The 20958-nt window shown below is 42.4% G+C and overlaps 1 protein-coding gene across 3 annotated transcripts in view; it reads left to right on the top strand.

Annotated features, from left to right (window-relative positions):
- GFOD1 (Gfo/Idh/MocA-like oxidoreductase domain containing 1) overlaps positions 1–18167 on the top strand; it is a 68571-nt gene extending 50404 nt beyond the window's left edge. For 2 of the 3 annotated variants that reach the window (XM_084281588.1, XM_084281589.1), the window contains exon 2: positions 11022–18167. In XM_084281588.1, the coding sequence (XP_084137714.1) occupies positions 11022–11941 (920 nt within the window). In that variant the 3' untranslated portion in view covers positions 11942–18167. Of the gene's footprint in view, positions 1–8717; positions 8817–11021 lie in introns of those variants that run through there. The other variant, XM_084281590.1, reaches the window with a different exon arrangement.
- The last annotated feature ends 2791 nt before the right edge of the window (positions 18168–20958 follow it).

The following is a 20958-nucleotide window of genomic DNA, read 5'->3' on the forward strand; positions in this document are numbered from 1 at the left end:
TCATTTAGTACTGATTACAACTTGCTACTTTTAATGCGGGTAGAAAGGGTAGGCAAGAGAAACATAAAGAAAATTAACTCTAATTATCAGCCATAAATTTATCTGACTCAGTAAGCATAAACAATTCTGTGATGGAAAAGAAAGCTGAAAGAAATTTCAGCTGAAATTTGAACTGCCTGATTTTCTAATCCTACCAAAGCCTTTACAACAGCTGGGCATTTAGCTGTTGTCAGGTAACGCAGAAAGAAACGTATTTAAAGACAGATAACAATGCCTCATGAGAATAACAATCGAGCATGGGCTGTGATTGCCCTGTGATTTCATTTCTATGGTAGAGAAGGGTGTTACAATATGCTGGACTGATGGCATACATTTTGTCCTAGAAGGTGAATAGAGGAATTTAGAGTAATTGGAACAAGTAAAGGACCAAATACAGAGATTTTCACTGAGTTTTTTATTTAGACAATTAAAATCCCATAGACATTAATGAGTGTTTGCTTGAATAAGGTCTAAGTAGAATGGTTTTCCTTTCTCAGTTTATCTCAGTATGTAGGGGAGTCTTTTTTTTTCCCCTCTCTTGTGTAAAGAAGTTCTCAAAAGGGATATGAGTACTCAGCAGTTTTGGTGGGGGTTTGGATGCATAAAAATTGAGCAGAAATTTAGGAAAGCCAGCACAGTTTGTCCCATATACTTTTTCCCAAGTGCACATGAGAGCACAGAAAGCATGTAAGGAGGGCTCAGGGAGTGTAAGCCTGAGCATGTTTCAGGTACCTGAATGGGTAATCTCTAGCTGGGAGCATTTCCTTGCGGTGTGCAACTAGTTAGTTTTTCAGGGTGTATTTATAACTTCTCTAGATTTTCTAGCAGTTAAATTTTTGTATAGAGTTAAAAATATATGGAGTGCTTCATTTATTTCTGTCTCCTTTGCTGTTATTTGCATAAATGCCTGCAGAGAAGTGATCAGAATGACAGGCTGGGTGGGTTGTGAACCAAGTGTTAAACTCCCGTTTCTAAATGTTAGGAATGACCTGGAGGCTTTTGCTTTGCCGTGCCAAGTGTGCTGGCATACATAGTAACGCCAGGCTTGGTTGGTTTCCTTGCTCTCAGGTACACTGCCTATGGATTCAGTGATGCACGTGCTTTATACTCCCAAATCAAAGGCTGTAGTTGAAAAGTCCATAACTAGCCACGTTAACAGCAATCAAAATTATTGTGGACTTACTAGAAAACTTAGATTCATGCCAGTGCAGTGTCACAATCACATGGTCTGCGGAGGGGAGGTCACATATCTGTACTGTGCTTGTACAACATCAATCCCTAAACAACCCATTTCTGTTTCCAAGAGCCTTGAGTACTGCTACAGCAGCATTTGTACCTACAGCAACATATGCAGAGACATAGCCCTAATCCATATCCTAATTGCTACCTCTGTGCAAATGAAGGATGGTACTGGCATTAATACATGATGAAGACTGATACCGTCATTATGATCTTCTCTCATCCTGGTTCTGCTTAGATGGCACTCATTTTCCTGAAGGCATCCTTACAATCTGTTGGGGCCAGCAGGTATATTTGCTCAGCTGAGGCACCGTGCACACGCACACCTTTCCTCAGCTACCTACAAAGATCCCAGCATCTCTTTTTTTATTCCAAGGAAAAACAGTCGCCTCTCTTTCTTCCCTTTTCCTAGGATTGTTTTGCAGACCACTGACCCTGTTGATATCATTTCTGCAAACCCACAGCTCGTGAACCTTTTTACTTGTTAAGACTGTTTGCAGCTGTAGTGCTGTTCATGTGGGAGCTCTGTTCATGTGGGCTGTGCATTCCTCCTTTGCTGGGTGACACCTAAGCTGTTGGCTGAGATGCCAGCCATGTGTCATTAGCAGCAGCAACTGCTCCATTTCTGCAAGGTTTTCCTTTTTACCATGCGTCCACTTGAGTGGACTTTGGTTTAACCTATGGTTGCAGCGCAGCCAAGGCAGTCACAAGCAGTTTTTCTCTGTTTATTTGAATACACAGGTTTTAGTCTTTGCAGCAGTTGTGTGGAAAAGAGGTTATAGCAGTGAGGATAAACCCAGAGCCTGAAACCTGGAATCACAGTGTGATGCACCAGGACCAGAAGGAGAGGTGTGAACAGAGACCCTGTCTCTGGTGCTGGTGTGCACAGGTCGGACATGTATAAACATTATACACGTTTACCGTATATAATCTTTCACTCCACAGTTGTGGAGTGCATCTCATCCCAGTCGACTCTGATATATAACAGTGCAAGTGCATCATAACATTTTGATGCAAAGGAAGAGATTCAGGGTTTGTAAATGCTGCAGAAGCAATTGGTTTGCTATGTCCAAAAGAGCTGTTGCTTGTCAGTGGCAAGGTGTATTACTCCGTGTGCCTTCGCAGCCTGTTTCACTTGCAAAGTAAAATACGTTCCTTAATTTGCTGTTATTTTACCTCACACTTAGCACAGACAAGGAATGCACACATGCCCTGTTAATACGCATCAGTTCATGAGCTATGACTCGTGCTGTAGCAACTTGACTCTTTTGCAGCAGCTATACATATCTGTGATTAACAAAGATCATCTTAGCCAATGTTAGAGCTGTGACTAATGCCAGTCTTAGGCATTCATCATCCAGATTTATCTCCTCGTCAAAAGTTTTATTAAATAAGGTTTCCTCAAAGAGACAATGTCTTGCATCAATTTTCCCCTGGCAGATCTATTGATTGAAATAAATGCTTTTTTTTCTGAGCCATTTAAGGAACTGGGTGACAGATTGTGTACTGAATATGATAAATACAACCATTGTTATTACTGTCACTGTAATTTTTACTGTATCACAATATAGACAGCGGCTGCATCTAATAGGAGCAGAGACACCTATATTAGTAAGAAAAATCCTTGTCCTGTGTGAAAAGGTGTTTGAATTACCTGTGTAGTAACCATGCTTGATTGTTTTCATGAGGAGGCCTAGAACGCACTCCTCATTATAAAGGCAGATCAGCAATCTAGTAGTTTCTCCACTGCTCCCAGTAGAAATGTACATACCCACATTTATTTATACCATTTCCTGAGGGATTCAAAAGCTTTTTATTGCTTTACAGTATGTGATTCATTCATCCCCACATTTAATACATCAGAAACGAGTATCAGCCCCATAGAACAACCAGTCCCAGTATTGTATTCCCCTAAGTCTGATGCACATGTTGGACAATAGTTTAACTAACACATGTATCAGCATTTTAATGTTGATAGCTTTTCAGTCATCATCCCTTCCTTCTGTCCAGGAGGGTTCTTGTTTTCTCTGCAATCTCCTCCTTCCTGCTCCGCTGTTATTTTTTCTGCAGAAAAGATGCTACCAGGACTGTCATGAGCATTGCACCAAAGGAGAGCCGTTTAGGATGCACCGCAGATGACTGGGAATGTTGCTGATACTACTTGGGCATGCTGCATGCCTGGAATGACCGGATCTCCTCTGCGCTGATGGCTGCAGCCTCTCCCATCCCCTTCCAGCATCCTTCTTTCCACCTTGTAGCATCCTTCCTTCTGTTCCCATTCCTGCTTGAATCTGCTGCATCACCTGCAGCCCATCTGGACTGACTCCAGAAACTTCCAACAGGGGCCAAAGCATCCTTATAGCCAGCGTCTGCAGCTCAGTGGGGAAACAGCACTGGCACTGGGCAGTTTGCAGATTTGTATTTAAGAGGGAGTAACACTCACCTAGTAGCATTGCAGTGGTTGAAGAGCACATCAGAAAGTCATGTTTGATCAGTGCTAATGTAGTAGTTTATGGTTTAGTTTGCATGTAACACATTAAACTGACTTCATGATTACTGTATCTCAGAGACTGAAGAGCCTGCCCAGATATCAAAACTTAAAGTAAATGAGAAGTGGCTGCACAAGCCACAGCTTCCAAGCTCTGTGTTTGCATGCAGTTTCTGAGAGGCAATCTGAATGTTGTGTGTCTCTCTGGTACACCTGTGCTAGAAATACAGGCTTTTATTGAACTGGTTTGTTCTGGCCTCAGATGAAAGGGAGCATGGTTCTGAGGCTGTACTGAAGACAGGTCTGTAACAGCAAAAATAACCTGCTCTCATCTGCTTTCAGCTCTGAGGGCAGCAGTTCAGGGCAGTTGCAGCTCAGGTCATTTCCCCTGTCTGCTGGGTGTCTTGGGCTGTGATGGATTTGGGAGGGAAAGAGAATTTTTTCACTAACAACCCCCTGCTTTTATTACGAGTCTTCAAGTATGAAGGATTTTTGAGGTCCTGGCTAAATTACAGCCATCAAATGCTGTATTTGCACATTTGAAAGAAAAGAATAGAAGGAAGGGTTTAAATAGCTGTGAGGATTTCTGGAGTCATTATCTAGGGAAAAATCAATTCTGTATGTTTTTGTATGTAGGTACATGCCAGAATTTATTTTAATTTTTATGCAAGATAGAAACGGAAGGGCGTTTTCTGAGTATCTAAGGGGGCTGCAGTAGCACAGTACACTAGCATGATTAGAATTGTAAACAGATCTCTGTCTTGTGTGGGAATATGCAAAATACACAGCTCTACTGAAGCTCAGCTTGTATCAAACATCAATTTGATGTTTGTGCAGGCTCCATGCACTGGCTCCCGGCACCTTATCTGGCTTCTGAGATGGTTGACGACATGTGTACATTTGTGCAGAAGAGCAAATTGCTGTAAATCAACAATTTGAATGAGTAGTGACTTCTGATTTAAGTCATTGGTTTTGACAATGATTTTTGATGTTTTCCTAAGGAAAGGTCTTTCATCAGTACGGCCAAAACCACTGATTTAGAGCAAAGTAGAGCATTTTAACTACATTTTCTACTTCTTGTTTGCTAAGTTGGGCACATTTATAAAAGCAGCTGTGTATCTCAGCTTAATTAGTCAATAGTATAGCGCTGGAAAAATGTAAATGAGTTATTCCTCATTCACGTGTTAGGTAATACTGTTTTGTATTTGCAAACCATGTTAAAGTGCATTGGAATTGAAACTGTGATCTGATTACAGCTAGTAATAAGTGCACTAATAATATAACACATATCACTGCACTGTGTCTTATAAGCTGTGAACAGAACTGAGTGCCAGAAGTGATTTTCCCTCTAATTCTGCATAGGAGCTGAAGGCAACAGCATCTATAATGGGCAAGATCCGTGAAGAAAAATGTTCCCATATTTATTTATTGAAATCATATCAGTAGTTTGTAGTAATAATAATGTGGATTGTCACTATTTAGAATGCAATTTTGAATAAGCTTTTTAAAAACAAATGAACAAAAACATTTTAAAGAAGATGCTATAATCTGATATAAATGCTTAAAATCCTCCATTTGAAATAAGCTGGTAAGCATGCCCTTCCACAACTCCTCTATTCGCTGAAACTCTCAGACTATTTATTCCTTGAGTGTTAACAGCTCTCCTTTAGCTTTATAAATGTATTTTTGTGATGACTAATTTAGCTTAGGCCAGCAAGACCTTGTTTTCCCCTTTATCTCTCAGTCCCACCCCAACAAAGAGCAATAGGTAGTGACTACTAACTGATGAATCTTTCTGGTGTCAGTGAGGGTTTTGATTATATGCCCAGACTCCAAATGAAGTCCTTTTTGATTTTCTTGTGAATAGGAGGAAGAAAAAATATCGTACTGGGGCCTCATGTCCTGGGCCGAAAAGATAGAGAATTAGTCTTGCTCCAGTCAGTGGTGGACTCTTTAATTATTATTTTCCTGTGGAAATAGGGCTGGCCTTATTTGAAACAATCAGGGCAGCGGGGAAACAAGCTGACACTGCAGATTGCAAATCTGGGGAAGTCTGCGCCTCACAGAAGCACTGTATGCCCCCCCAGGTCCTGTGCCCAGGAGCTCTGCTCATTCCTAGGCTCTGTAGCATGGGGACATGATAGGGACAAAGCAACTTGGGCTGCTGGCAGCTGAGGGGTTAGAGCCTTCTGTGAAATGAGGAATTGCAGACCCCAGGCATTTCAAAATCTGGATTTAAATTTCTGATCTAACTCCTTACTCTTCCCTGTACTTGCATAGAAAAAAAAATCAACTGCTGCTGCCCTGACCTGTATCTACTTGCCACTCACTTTTGGCTGTTTGGCTTTCAAAATTATCTCCACATCACAAGGGCTTCCTTTTTTTCTGAAGTGAAGGCTGAAGTTTGCAAATAATCACATGACTTCCTGACAAAAATTACTTTTGTGAGGTGGGTGACAAACTGTTAGATAATTGATAAAATCTGACTTTTCAGCCTAAGATGCTAGATAAATCTTCACTCAAAACAATGGTAGCAGCAATGATAACATAGAAAATTTTATTCTTGTTCTTCAGCTGCTTCTAGCGAACTGGTTGGATACACACGCCTTCAGAAATCACTGTTCTTAAATAATATTCTTAAAATACATGCAGATTGGTGTATAAGTTGTTGAGGTTTTATTTAGAAGATCAAGGATAGTCAAGGTGGGCCATTCAGACCTTAGCCTTCCTTATGAGACACTGAGAAGAGAGAAAATACTGATGTTAGTAGTGGTTTTGTTGTGCGGACCTACTCTGGAAACTTTAGCTCATTTTAAAAAGGAACCAAGCAGTTGTCAGACCTATAAGTCAAATTCTCTTGCGTCATTTTGTTCAAACTCACATCCTTCCACATTTTTAAGGACTGTGAGAGCACATTGTACCGAAGTCATTGGCTTTGTGATCTGGTCTCTCTCATGGATGGACCAGATCCCTTTTTCCTCTTTTGCTGCTGGAGGGTCTCAGAGGAGCAGAACTATTGGGGCGAATATAGTTCCCACCTCATGGCCCCCTGACATGTGGGCACGTGTGGCTCACTGGCACCACATTGTGGAGCCTGTTATCATATCATCACAGAATGACTCAGGTTAGAAGGGACCTTAAAGACCACCCAGTTCCAACCCCCTGCCATGATCAGGATGCCACCTACTAGATTAGGTTGCCCAGGGACTCATCTTCATCTTGAACACCTCCTTCTTCCCAAGCTTGTCCGGGTCCCTTTGGATGGCTTCCGTTCCTCCTGTTGTATCAACTGTACCACTCGGCTTGGTGTCGTCTCCAAACTTTTTGAGGGTGCACTCGACCCATTGCCTATGTCATCAATAAAGATCAGTTAATGCAGATTCGTTGCATTTCTGGCTGTCTGTGCCTGGAGCACCAGGGGATGGAGAGCGTCTGAGGCTGATAAGCTACATGGCAGCTGTGCATGGACTTCAGAGAGTCAACCTGCACTCCTGGGAATTTTTCTAGGAGACACGTTCCCCACATTCCCCAGCGGCAGCTTTGGTCTCAGGAGTGCTGGGCACAGGGGTGAGCTCTCCCCTGTTTGGTGCCACATCAGAGAAGTCCCACGTCACATTAACCACCTGGCTAGCACTGCGCTGTCTCTTTTTGAAGGATGGCCAAGCAGAGAGACCGAGATGAAGGGTATGCAGAGCGCTCAACAAGAATAACAGTAAATAAGTAAATTAGGTTATTTTTCTTCTTCAGTTAGCCTAAGAACTCGAGAAATCAACTCAGGAGTTTCCTGATAGAGAACTGTCACATCTCAGACTGTATTTCTTGATGCATAGGGAAGGGAAGTGTATCATTTCATGCAATGAGCTGTATTTGACTCTATTGCTTATCACCATGGATAAATATATTGTGCTTTCTTGCTGAAACAAGCTGACTGCACATCCCTGCTCTTACGTAACTCTGTCAGCTGTAGTGTGATTGTCAAAGACGTGTGAAATGGCAAAACACATTTACAGAATGACAGGGGGTAACAATTGCACCTCTCTTAGGAAGTCGTGGCCAGGATTATACCCCAACCCTAGGCCAGGAGAATGGGAGTGGATGTTGTGTCTAGGCCAATTGCACAAGAACGCTCCTTCAGAACCTGCAGGCAGAATCACACATCTGCACCAGGCTGTCAGCATTAAGAAAGGTGATTTTCGTTTCACACTGCTCTCTGGTCTGCGTGTGTCTGCTTTAGAGTGGCTCAAAGGGAAAAGGTGCCTCTTTTCTTCTGCTTTTGTGAAGGGAGCACAGAGAGGAGAGCAAAAAATGATGGCAATTTGATCATCCTGTTTCTTAGTCTAGTTGCATAAACACACCAGACTATTCCTGTAAATTAAATTAAGCAAATCTTTCATCTTCTCTCCATGTTTCAAGAAAGCTAATGTGTCTGCTTTCAGATTTGCAGCTACAGAGAAGACAAAGATTTGTAGTGTGTACACGCTCAAGTGCCGAACAGCTTCATGCTGGAAGAGCCTTACACAAGCTTTAATGGAGTATAAAAGCTTTCTGGGCACCAAGCAAAAATCTGCTTAAATCCTTGACAGGGATGAGAGTGCAGCATGTATTATCAGCATATGCACAGGCTCTAGGAACATTTGCATTTTGGATTTGCTGTAATTAACAGGTTTCAACCTTTTCAAAAAGGTTGAAATGGTGAAAGGAGTAAATACAGAACTCCGCATATTCCCTGTCTCCATAGAAATATTGAGGGCTCTTCCCTTTTCTTTGCATGTGTGCCTGACTTACAGCAATTTTTCTTGAATATAAGATCCTAACAGCAATTTTTCTTGAATATAAGGAAAGTGAAATCCCCTAAGCTTCTCTTTCATATTTATAATCATAATTTGGTACTTAGATTATGACAGCCCCAAGTGTTCCCTGCCAGTCAAGGACCAAGCCCCCACTGTGCATGATATTGAGAACACTGCAAAAAGTTGTCCCCAGTCTCCAGTGCCCAGTGAAAGGACATCCTTTTCCTCACATGCACGTGTAGAGCTGCATATCTTGAGAGGTGAGTGCCTGCATAGACCCCAGCTGAGATTTGAGAGACATCTCGGAGGCATTATGATACAAGCTGTGCTGGAGCAGAAAGTTGAATGCGTGGCTCAGCGGTCAGATCATGCTGTAGGATGTGGGAGTTCTTTGGGCACAAGTAGCTGTTTCAGGAAGATTTGACTGCCTAAGATTTCTCTTATTTTGATAACTAATTTGCCAGACTAAAATCTCTCTGCAAAGAGTATTAGTGATCTGTATCCTGGCATACCTGGAGCTATCAGGGGAATATAGGGCGTGTGGATGAATGCAGTCTCTGATATCAAAGACATGCAGAAAAATATTATTCAGGAGCAGGAAAAAGAGTGCTGTAAGATTGAAAATATCAACTCAGTCGCCAATAGTAGTCTGTAAAGATGAGAAAGAAAAGTGAGAAAGGAAGACCATGGCCATTGAGTAGAGGATTCCTATCTAGTGTGGGAGGAAAGTGAGTATCTTTGTACAGATCTGATTATGTAGATGGTAAATAGAAGCAAGATGAAGGAAGATTTTTCCCTTTTTGTCTGTTACTAGATGTGAGTGCCACTTCAGTGGTCAAAGCCCTCAGTCCAGTTTCAGCTACTCAAATAGCAGCAGACAAAGACTGGGAATTAGGCAGTGTGGATAAGCTGGTTATTGAATGTTTGGACTGTGACCCTCTTCTTCGTGCAGTCAGGGCTTTAAATATTCATATAAGCAGGCTCAGACAGATCTTTGCCATCTGTCTGTATTTATTTGACTTCATCCAGACAGCTCCAAAACATGAAAAACTTTATCCTCATAACATCTATTTAAAGAAAATAGAATTTCTCCTCTGTCTTAAGAGACAAAGAATCAAAACACAAAGAGATTTAGTGATTTACGAGATTTATTAATCTGGACTCCAGCAGACAGGATCTAAATTCAGCCCTTCTAAACGCCAGGCCCAGCTATAGCCCCAGGTTCCCAAGGCAGAGATCATATTTAATGCTGTAGGGTGTTGTATGGCTCACATAATATTGCTCATTAAGCAAAAAAAAAAAAAAGATATATGTATGCAAGTATAAAGGCAAGTGGAGACTTCAAAACTTGTCTTTTTCTTTTATGCCATGTCAAAAGCCTTAAATAAAGTACAGGCCTTATATAAAGTCACTGCTCATTTACGCTGGTGACAGATGCCCCTGGTCCGATGCCTCTGGTCAATTAATGCTGAACCTGGGAAGACGCAAAGTAACTTGTCCTTGGTCACATCCCGTGTTGCTCTCCACAAGCTAGTTACTACTATAATGCTTCAGCTGTGACTTTGCTTCTCTGTCACTATGTGTGTGTATGGGTACAGAATGGAAGTATTTGACAAAGAAAAATCAACAATAAAACCATTATTCAGGCATCTCAACCTGCACTGCATTCAGCTGCACACCTTGATGGTCAGATAAAACAGGATCACTGTGCAAGCTTCAGTAAACACTGTGCACATATGGGCAGTTCTGTGAGGGAACAGATTGTCACAGCTACATTTGACCTGTTTTGAAGCAATTGTGTCTCTCCCGTGGCACCGTGGATGCAATGATGACATTTTAGCAGAACTCCTTCAAAAAAATGCCTGCCATTGTCAGAATAGCACAGCATTTTTTAAGAAGAAAGTTTTAGATTTTAAATCATGCAACAAGTCCAGTCTGAATGGAAAGGATGACAGAGCAAGACCATTGAGAAGACCAGCTCAGACTTTTTAGTGTACCTACATTAAATTACTGTGGACGTGGGGTTGTGTGGCTCGTATGCTTCAGGGTTTTGAATGTGAAGCTCAGATTCAGCTCCTGGAAGCACTCCCTATAGGCAGGATATCACAGAAGAGACATCTGTGAGATGACAGAGTTGAGGGATTTAGTTTTGTGCCAGCTCCCAGAAGGTGGCAAATGTGCAGTAGTAGTCCACTGTATCTTAGCTTACTTTCTTATCTGTCCAGACCCTTGTTTTCATGCTATTTTTAGGCAGGAGTGCATTTTAAGAACTGAAAGGAATGCATTTTCACTGTGGTGCTAAAGAAACTGTTAAATGTGTGCCAGAGGGAATCTTTGTGCCTTTAGCACAATATTGAAGTATTTTTATTTCGAGGATCTTTCTCCTTGACTTAGTCTTTAAGAGTAGCTGCGATGCTCTGAGTTATATATTTTTGTTGTTGACTTCTTTTGTAAATGTTTTTCAGGCATTGGAAAAAATGTCATCTGTGACCGAACAGCAACTCCCCTGGATGCCTTTAGGATGATGACTGCGGCTCATTATTACCCAAAGCTCATGAGCATTATGGGGAACGTCTTGCGCTTCCTGCCCGCCTTCGTGAAAATGAAGCAGCTGATCCAGGAGGGTTATGTGGGGGAGCTGCTGGTGTGCGAGGTGCAGGTTCACAGTGGAAGCCTGCTGGGCAAAAAGTACAACTGGAGCTGTGATGACCTGATGGGAGGCGGAGGTTTGCACTCAGTTGGCACCTACATTATCGATCTCCTGACCTTCCTCACCAGCCAGAAGGCCGTGAAGGTGCACGGCTTGCTCAAGACCTTCGTGAAGCAGACAGACCACATCAAGGGGATACGGCAGATCACCAGTGATGACTTCTGTACGTTTCAGATGGTTCTGGAGGGTGGCGTGTGCTGCACGGTGACACTCAACTTCAATGTCCCTGGGGAGTTCAAACAAGACATCATTGTGGTGGGTTCGGCAGGCCGGCTGATTGTAATAGGCACTGATCTCTATGGACAGAGCAACAGCTCTCCTCAACGGGAGCTCCTGCTGAAGGACTCCACGCCGGTCAGCAATTCCTTACTTCCAGAGAAAGCATTCAGCGACATCCCATCCCCGTACCTCCGAGGCACCATTAAGATGGTCCAAGCTGTCCGGCAGGCATTTGAGGACCAGGACGACAGGAGGACCTGGGACGGGAGGCCTCTCACAATGGCCGCCACCTTTGACGACTGTCTTTATGCCCTGTGTGTGGTGGACACCATTAAAAAGTCAAACCAGCTGGGGGAGTGGCAGAACATTTCGATCATGACCGAGGAGCCAGAACTGAGCCCGGCGTACTTAATCAGTGAAGCCATGCGGAAGAGCAGGATGTCTCTGTACTGCTAGCTCCACTCAGCTCCTAGGAGAGGATAGGAACCAGACAGCTCTTAAAGGAAATGGTAACTCAGCCCTTGTGAAGGGCTTGGGCATCTTGCAAACAGCAGAGGATATGGGGGGAGGAAGTACAGTGTTTGGATCAACTAAGCCCGTTGGTGGCGAAATACCAAAGTGGTAAGAAAGCAATGCCCAAAATGGATAGGAGAGTTAAGAGCTGACATAACTGTTTTAATAACAGTATTAGCTGGCTGATTGGAAAGATAAATCATGGACTCATCTCCTGCTTGCAGGTGCTTCAGATTATCCAATTGTGTTTACTGTGAAAGGTTGGGAAGGTCCTTTAAGATTTTCCTGACGTACCAGAGGGCTGTGAAGGTACTGTCATGTCATCAAATTTTCTGTAGTGTTTGACATGAATGGTTCCTAACATGACAGCTGACACCACCATGCTGTACTACTGCACCTCTAACACACAGAGTAACAGGACTTGGTGTGAAAGTGTCGGGTGATATAGAAAATCGTGGCAGCTCACTTTTCATACAGCTTTTTAGGAGCTTCTATGTGTTGGTTTAATTAGTTGTTTTGTCATTTCTTTTAAAGCACAATTAAGTAGAAAAATACGTGGCTTTTACGAAGCAGCCCTCAACCACAGTGCGTATGCCGTGGTGTTAAGGAAGTGAGGGCCTTCTGTGAGCTCACATTAAGCTGCAGCATTAGCTGTACAGATTTGCTGATGAAAATGGGTTGTGCAAAACCTTCATGAATGTCAGGTGGCATGAAACAGTAGTGCTGGTGGGGTTTATTATACAGCTGAACTCAGGCTAGTCTTATGAAGGTTTACACTCAATTTCCTGTGTCTGGGACTCACTTTTGAGTGAATTCATCTCACATTTCGGTTTTAGGTGGAAAACAAAAAAACGGAAATCCAACAGAAAACCATTTGATGCTTAGACAGTTCTTTTAAACCTTTGTGAGCTCTCACTTGAGACGTTTACACCAACAATTAATTTCACATAGCTCAATCCAGAAGGTTTCCCGCTCACCAAGTGGTGTGTGTGAGTCAAAAAAAAAGGGGGGGGAGAAGATTTCCTGTCATTTCCAGGGAAACTTAAGACCCTCACTTCTCTACCTGCTTAAAGTAGCTAGCTATTGGTACTGTAGTAATTGTTCCCTGTCGTCAGTGCAGGGGTGGACAAACTTTAGATATGTTTGTCCTGTCCTTTTAAATGTTTTAGATTGCAGTCATGAAAGAATATATTCTTTCAGTTCTTACAAGAATATAGTGAAAGGCACATGTATTATCCCAGTAAATGGGGATACTGCTGTTCTGCACAAAGCTGCTCCTGTGCTTATGTGTGTACAGCACTAAGTCTTTAGATAGGAAAGAAGTAGAAAAAGCATATAGCATTAAATCATTTTAAAATTGATGAAAACCTTTTCAGTTTGTATTTTTTATTTTTGTTAATTTTGTCTAGGGAAAAGAGGAAAACATTTGGATTATTAACAATTATTAACAATTTGGTAAATTAAAAGAAAATAAGACTCTCTTTCTCAAGGCCATTAGATTACTGTTGCCATTTTAGGTTAGAAAGAGAACAATCAGAATAATTTAGATTTTTTTAAAAAAGCACTAACAGTTTTAGTATTTTTAGGAGCACTAAGGGCTTCTGAAGAGCTCCTTCAAATGACTTCCTCTGATTGCTGTATCCTCCTGCCTGTCCTGTTCCCACTTTTAGTGCTGCAAATTAGGAAACTTGAATCCCACCCCAAAATTACTAGTGTGTGCTTAATTTTTAAAGGGTGTGTATGTGTGACTTTTCATTAAATACTCCCTGAAGTGTAAGGATGTGACTTAAGAAGAAATGACGCGATACAAAAAAAAACACAACCAAACAGAGAATTGCTTCTACCCAGATTGTTCTGCCAGTTCTAGCATTTGTCTCTGGGGCACACCGCTTCTGCTGAGGCCTCGGGCAAGCTTTCATCGTTCCTTCTTGGAAGCAGCTCTTGACAAGTTTGGATGTTTTTCCTAGAACTGATTTCTCTGAGAATTCCTGTAGTAGTGTCTGTGCCAACTAGAATTTCCCAATTGTAATTGTCATGGTATACCATGCTGCACAGTTCTAGCTCTTAAAAATGCACAAAAAAAAATACAGGAAATCAAATTCGATAAAGAAATCCTCTCTCCTGAAAAACTGAATTAGCCCCAAAGGGATCAAGGGAGATTTTTATATTGTAAGGCACAAGCCCTTTATTGAAAATGCTGGCAATTTCAAATCATGAATGTAAGCCCGGTGGATAAGTAAACATATGTCTAGTTAAGTATCATCCCAAACTGGAACTAAACATGGACCAAAATGTTAGTGAATCTTGCTGCTTAGTGCTTTGGCCATTGTGCTGGAATTGCTGCTCATGTCTTTGCACCTTGTTTTGGTTCACAAATGTGGACAGCTTTTCCTATCTGCATTTTATTTGTTTCCATGTCTTTCTGGGTTTTGTGATGCCAGCTGGAAGAAGATATGCTGGAATCAGACAGCCCCTCTGCAGTGAACCCAGGCAAAATGCAGAGAATAGGGATAGTACTACTGAGCTTGACCTTTCTGTCCTGGATCCAAAGCTTTAGGTGACACACATTATCCATCCCCTCTGCAGACTTACCAGTGCAGATATTGCTGCTTAGCAGAAATAAAATCTAATGCTTTGCTATCTAATTTAATGCCATCTGATGCTGGTATTAGTACCGGCTTACCGAATCCTGTACAGCTCCCTTGGTGAACGCAGTGCTGCTCCCAGGATGAGCAGGGGCAGGGTGGGACCTCCTCTTCTGCCAGCAGCATAGATGTTAGGCTAGATTTAGGTGAACTTGTTACTTCGCTGGGACGGCAGCAGTAACAGCATACATTCAGGATTGTATGACATTTTTTCCATTCTCAAGGAGGTGAAGGTGCTATAGTGTCACTTGTAAATACACTAAACTTCCACCTGGCTAAGAGGAGCAAGGACTTGGTTTATTTGAAGAACAGGTATTACTATTCTAAAAATAAATGTTACTTTACAGTCTGGGATCTTTCTTGGCAGTATGAAACCCTCTGCTCTTTTGGTACAGTTGAAAGTACATTGAATTGCCCTAAGCAGCCTCTGGAGTTCATGCTGGGTTTAAGGATTTGAGCAGGAGTTAGAAGAGGTGTACTTGATTGAACTCAAGCGGTACCACACCAGGGAGCATATGTTTGGAATTGCACTTTTAATGCTGTTCTTTAATGCTGTGCCACAAGATTTGAGATGAACACTGCTAGAATCGGTGCAGGCCTAATAGCCAAACTGAGGCTACTGCTGGAATTTACAGTAGCCCCCAAGCAAGCATGTTCATACACTAGATGAGATATGTTCATTAATCTTTCCTAGGTCTCCTGTAGAGAGGCTCTTTCCTTTGCCATTTACCTGTGCCCGTTGTATACTGAACATTATGGTTTGTTGCCAAAGACAAAAAGAACCAAAGGGGAGAGCCTGGGTGAAGTGCTCTGCTGCTCTGCAGGGATTTCTTCCAGTACTGGGATAGTCAGGTGAGAGACGATGTCCTATTTTCAGTGGGAATTGTATGGGCTCCACAGCAGGGGAAGGGCAGCCCTTCCCTGTGTCCCTGTGCAGCAGCAGGGGAGAGCTGAAGCCCTTCCAGGTGCAACAGGGAGAATGGTAGTTGCAGCGGCGAGTGGAAGGAAGGTGTGCCTGCAGCCTGGTACCTCCGTGCCCATGCCAAAGGGGAAAATGGTGGTGCAGAGGGTGAGATCTGCTCTGCCTGAGGGTGAGAGCAGCAGCCTTGCTCCACCTCTGTGTCAGGGAGCCCCGGGAGGGGCCCTGCCCTTGACGAAGCAGCATCTGTTCTGTGCTCCTGGTAGATGCACGCACACCCTTAGTGCTGACCTCGTTCAAGTTCCATGTGGAGATGAAGAACTCTGCAAGAGCTTTAGGGCTTCCTATTTCTAATATCTTGCATGTTTTAAATTAGTAGTATTTTAGCTGTGTAGATACAAAATACTGAGTAGAGATGATAGGTCCTTACCCATGCAGCATATAAGGCAGAGAATCAGGGCTTGCATAGACAAATTTAGGCTCAGGATGGACTGCTGCAGAGTTCATCCTTTGCTTTGGCTGAAAGCATGAGAAATTCCTGCCCAGCCAACACAGGGCAATCAGAGGCACTCTCCACTTTGTTCTTAGTGTTTCCTTCTTTTGGATAGCTTTTGAATCACAGTGACTGTATGAGTTAACAGCCGTCCTGGAAGTTCAGCCATTCAAAAAAGGAGGCTTTTCTGCTCTGTTTGGTCACAGCACAAAGACAGTTCAATTCTGTGTTACCTTGTTCATTTCTGTGTCCATACGAAGGGGAAAAGACCCAGACAATTGAAAATGACTACCAAAAAAAAAACAGATTTTATTTCATGGGTAAAGATAAACATAGTATTGTGTCCTCACAGAGATCCAGAAATTGCTGATGACAATTTCTTGTTGCTGAGAAATTTTAGATTTGACTTTTATCTATTACCTTCAGTGTAAAGTATCACAAATTACAGTCTCTTCACTGTTAAGTTCTGTATTTACGGTGGTTTAAAAGCATCCAGTAGATTTTGGGCTTTGTGCAAATACCCAACGCATTGGCCTGATGCTCCAGTGACCTAGTGAAGTACCTTTAAGTACGTATGAAACTCAACACTGGACTCTTTGACCTCTGTAGTGCTCTCGGGGTATTTAGGACTAGTTGTGAAATGTCAGGATTATTCAGGACAGCAGTTTCTTGTTGAAGTTTTTACTTGTGGGGAGCAAAGCTTGTAAATTTTAGAGATGATGTATGAATGAATAATAATTGGCAGTCATTTCTGTTTCTAAATTTCCTCTCTCTTGAGCTGCTGGTGAAGTCTGACCAATAAAAACAATTTCCCCTTAACAATCACTGCCCACTTCCATTTGCTAATGAAAAGAAATTTTCAGTAGAAAGGACTATACCTTATGCTGCATTCATGATCCTTTGTCATAACCTCATGACTTACTGAGCGTATGAAGCCAGAGCCCAGGCAAGTAATAGCTTTTTTAAATCTGCCAAACAAAGAAATGGGGTTGGCAAGTGAAGGGTATCAGCTTAGGTCAAACTGAAATAGCTTCCATTCATCATTTTCAGTTAAATGAGTAAACAAAATCGCTGTAGTCAACCCAAAATTGAACACAAAATGTGTTTGTAGGTGGTTTTTTTTTATATTTTTTATTTTGGGATTAAGTTCCATTTTTAAAGATCACTGTTTTGAAATGAAGTTTAAAAAAAATCCATTTTACTATGTTTTGGCATGTGTGAAATTAACCATTTGGAGTTGCAGGTTTTTAAAATTGTTTTAAGTTCACACTTCAAAAAATCCCATCCATGTTCAGCTGCCCTTGGACAGGTTTGGCTCTGAACCTGCAGTCTTGCGGTGTCATGCAGTGACCCCATTCCAGCATCTGAATTTGGCCATCTGGGTTTCATTTGTGTCTTCTTGTGGCAGAGGGGAAACTGGTTCATTACATGGTGTTAGCTGTAGATAATCAAAACACTTTTTGCAGCAGTGCCAGCCATCGTCTTTAAAAGCACTTAAATCTATTAACGTGTTTACTGTGGTCATTTATGACCTTGCAGCCATGTGCTACCATCCATTACTCCCTTTTCCTTTTACACCATCCGTCAGGCTTGCTTGCCTCCCTCTTCTTTCCTTCTACTGCAAGTCACGAGGCGGGTCTCTCTTGTTTCCCACTAGGTTTACTCTCAGTCTGTGTTACACATGGCATACAGGGTGCTTGACTTGAAGTAACTCCTAATACAAACTCAGTAAAGATGTCAGCAGCGCAAACCACTCAAGTACATGTACATGGCATACCTGATGCCCAGCTAGGGCAGGAATCAAAGCTCCCTGCTCTGCCGTGCTTCACAAATTACACTCACTGTTTCTGTCTGTACTGGTTTTCTTTGATTTGATTTTGAAAATGGGAGTATGTTCAGTTCGTTGCTGTGTCAATATTAAGTATATATTTATTGTTTTTCAGACATACATACATATATATAAATACTATATATATAAAATGTCAACGCATGGACATATGTACAGTAGATATTTTAAAGAGCTATTTATCAAGAAAAATAAGTGTTAAAAGTAAACAGAGTTTATATTTTATATATTATGTAGATAGGAAAAAAAAAGTGTTTAAATTATAGTAGGACTTTTGGGGGCGGGGGGTGGGGTTGGAGAAGCGGACAAGGACTGGTTCTAGCATTTTAAATAGCCAAACTACTTTGTACGGAAGCTGCCTGCTGTGCCTCTCAGCTGCAATATCTGTTTGTTTCTTCTTCTGGAAGATGATGTGCATTGTTACTTTTACATTGCTTGGGGAATGTAGTTAGTTTATTCTCAGCCAACTGGTATGTGCTGCTTAAAACATGGTTTTCTGGTGTTCCGCATATTTGCATTGATGGATTAAAAGGATCTTAACTGGTAAATAAAGACATAAAAGGATGTGATCCGAACTGCCTGTCGTTTTTCCCCACAATTGTATTGGTAGTAACCATCACTTTCACCAGCTTTCTAAGTTGAGCGCATCTGAGAAAAAACAGTCTTTGTGTTTGGGGGTGGGGGCTGTGGTGTAAGGAAAGAGGGGAGACAGAATTAGCACGGAGCTATTTGAAGGCATAATGCTACAGCAAGGCCTGAACTAATGCCTGCTACGTGATATGCCCTGGGGAGACAGCCCGTTTTATTGCCAAAGGGTGCGTCAAAGGCAGCGCATCCAGGGGCATAGCAAAATGGGGGCGTAGTACACCCCTAAAGAGCACAGCCTGGACATCCTTTCAGGGCCCTTCTTACCTCCCCATGGGTGTCCTGGGATGCTTTTGCCTTTCTCATACTCGGCTGCCTCCAGTGTCTTCCCCACGCCTACCCAGCCCTCACTCCCATCCCTGCTAAGGAGCTTTTAACTCCAGCCCCTCTGATGCTGGATAAAACCTCACTGAGTACAAAGCAGAAGATCATAAGAAGCAGTGGGAAGGATTCATTGCCTTTATGACTGACTGTTAAAAGGCCACAACATCCCCTGTGATGCTTTTTCTATTTTACAGCAGAGTGTGCAGAAAGACATCGAGTTCTGCTTGTGCCAGAGCTCACTCATTACCCAGGCACCGGGACAGTACAGCGAGTCTGGGGCATCAAACTGTGAATGGGGGGGAAACCACAACCACTTACAATGCACCCCCACACCCCGAGATCACACGATCTTATGATTAGTATATATTTATATATATATATATGTTTTATGTATATGAAAATAGAGTGGGTATAGCATTTACTTCAACCCAGAAATGCAGCTTGTTTGCAATATTTACTACTACCATAGCATCTATAATATTTTTAAAATGCACCAATGTTTATATACACATAAAATGCGCTTTTATCAGTTTTTATACAGATTGTTCTCTTAGACTGAAGAGGAGGAGAGCACGAGGCCAAAGAAGAATTGGTGCCCAGAAAGACTGAGCATAACCTTGCTCAGTCAGGCTTCCAGACCAGCGTCTCCAACTGATAAATTAGCCACTGAAATAAAACAGGGCCAAATTTTATGGCATATTCTTTCAAATCAACTTCATAGTAACATCAGGTCTACTTCCATTTCAAAAGCTAAAACAAAAATATTTGGAAAACAGCACCTAGGGGAACAATTCCTATGAAAGAAAATGTCAGAGATACAGTGGGATTATTAGTACCTAGTTCCAGCACACATAGTACTTAACTACATAGGTAAGTGCAAATGCGACAGCGGATATAAAAATACCACACTAATGAGGCTATAGAAACGCTAAGGTAAACATTTTCAAATGTGGGTCAGTATAGTGAGACATGTATGTGTAGATTTATGAACCCAGGTAAGAGTTCTGCTATTAAACGGAAGTAAAATGTGAAAATGTACGTGGGGAGGGAAACCTCTTGCCATTTTCCATAGCTTTTGTGAACTCAGGCTTCCACAGTCCCACCAGCTTCTGCTTTTTTCTGGAGCCCCTGCTGATTAGCAGCTCTGCGGTAAGAACAATGGGTGGCTTGTAGCCATAAGGATTAATCAGGCAAATGTTAAATGCATTGCATTGTTCTCTTCGGGAACGAAAAATGTGCTGTGGCAGGGATTATTAAAAAGTATTGTTGTGCCAAAGACAAGCAGCACTGAACACCTTCAAGACTGATTGCTGTCAGGTGGTGGGAAGCCGTGAAGCTCTCTGTAATGCTGTGCTGCTGCTGTGATACCAGCATTTCAGTGTGGACGTAAAGGATGGGCAGGACAACAGGACCTTCTCTGCCCCATGTAATACTCCAGACTGGCTCCAGCGGAGGATGGATAGCATGGCTGTGCCTCCTGCAGCCTGTCCTGAGGCTGATGTCTGGGGGAATGGCTGCCACAGCCCAGCAGCACCCACAACACCTCCTGTTTGGGCTGCTCAGGCCCACGTGCCTGTGCTGATCACTGCTGCTGCCATCAAGCTCAGCGTGGAAGGAGGAAATCTCCATCACACAGCCCCAGCAGGAGGCCCACTCATACTGGCTAATGCTCATCACCTACATATTTGTTGGTTTTTTTTTTTTTTTTTTTTGTAATATATTTTCCCCTTGGGAATGCTCCAAGTAGTGAACTGAGCACCACAAATCTTGATGTGTCCCCACATCTTTGCTTTAAAATGAACAAATGTGGCAATCTACTTGCAGCTACAACTCCATGAGCTGGTTCCCGAGAGATGAGGCCAGGCTGTGGGCAGATGGAGAGCACCAGTCCTTGCTCCTGGACCCAGCTTTGTTCCTGCCTTCCCCGAGTACTGGCACCAGAGACCGTCTGTGCAGCCATATGGTTCATGTGATCTGATTTTGCTGGAAACCCAAAACATGTTTTTTTCACTGGATTACTTTTTAGGCAGATCTGTTCCCTGATCTGATTCATTATCAACAGCAATTCATGACAGATCACTTTAATAA

Source organism: Netta rufina (assembly GCF_964035555.1).
Source record: "Netta rufina genome assembly, chromosome: 2".
Classification (NCBI taxonomy): domain Eukaryota; kingdom Metazoa; phylum Chordata; class Aves; order Anseriformes; family Anatidae; genus Netta; species Netta rufina.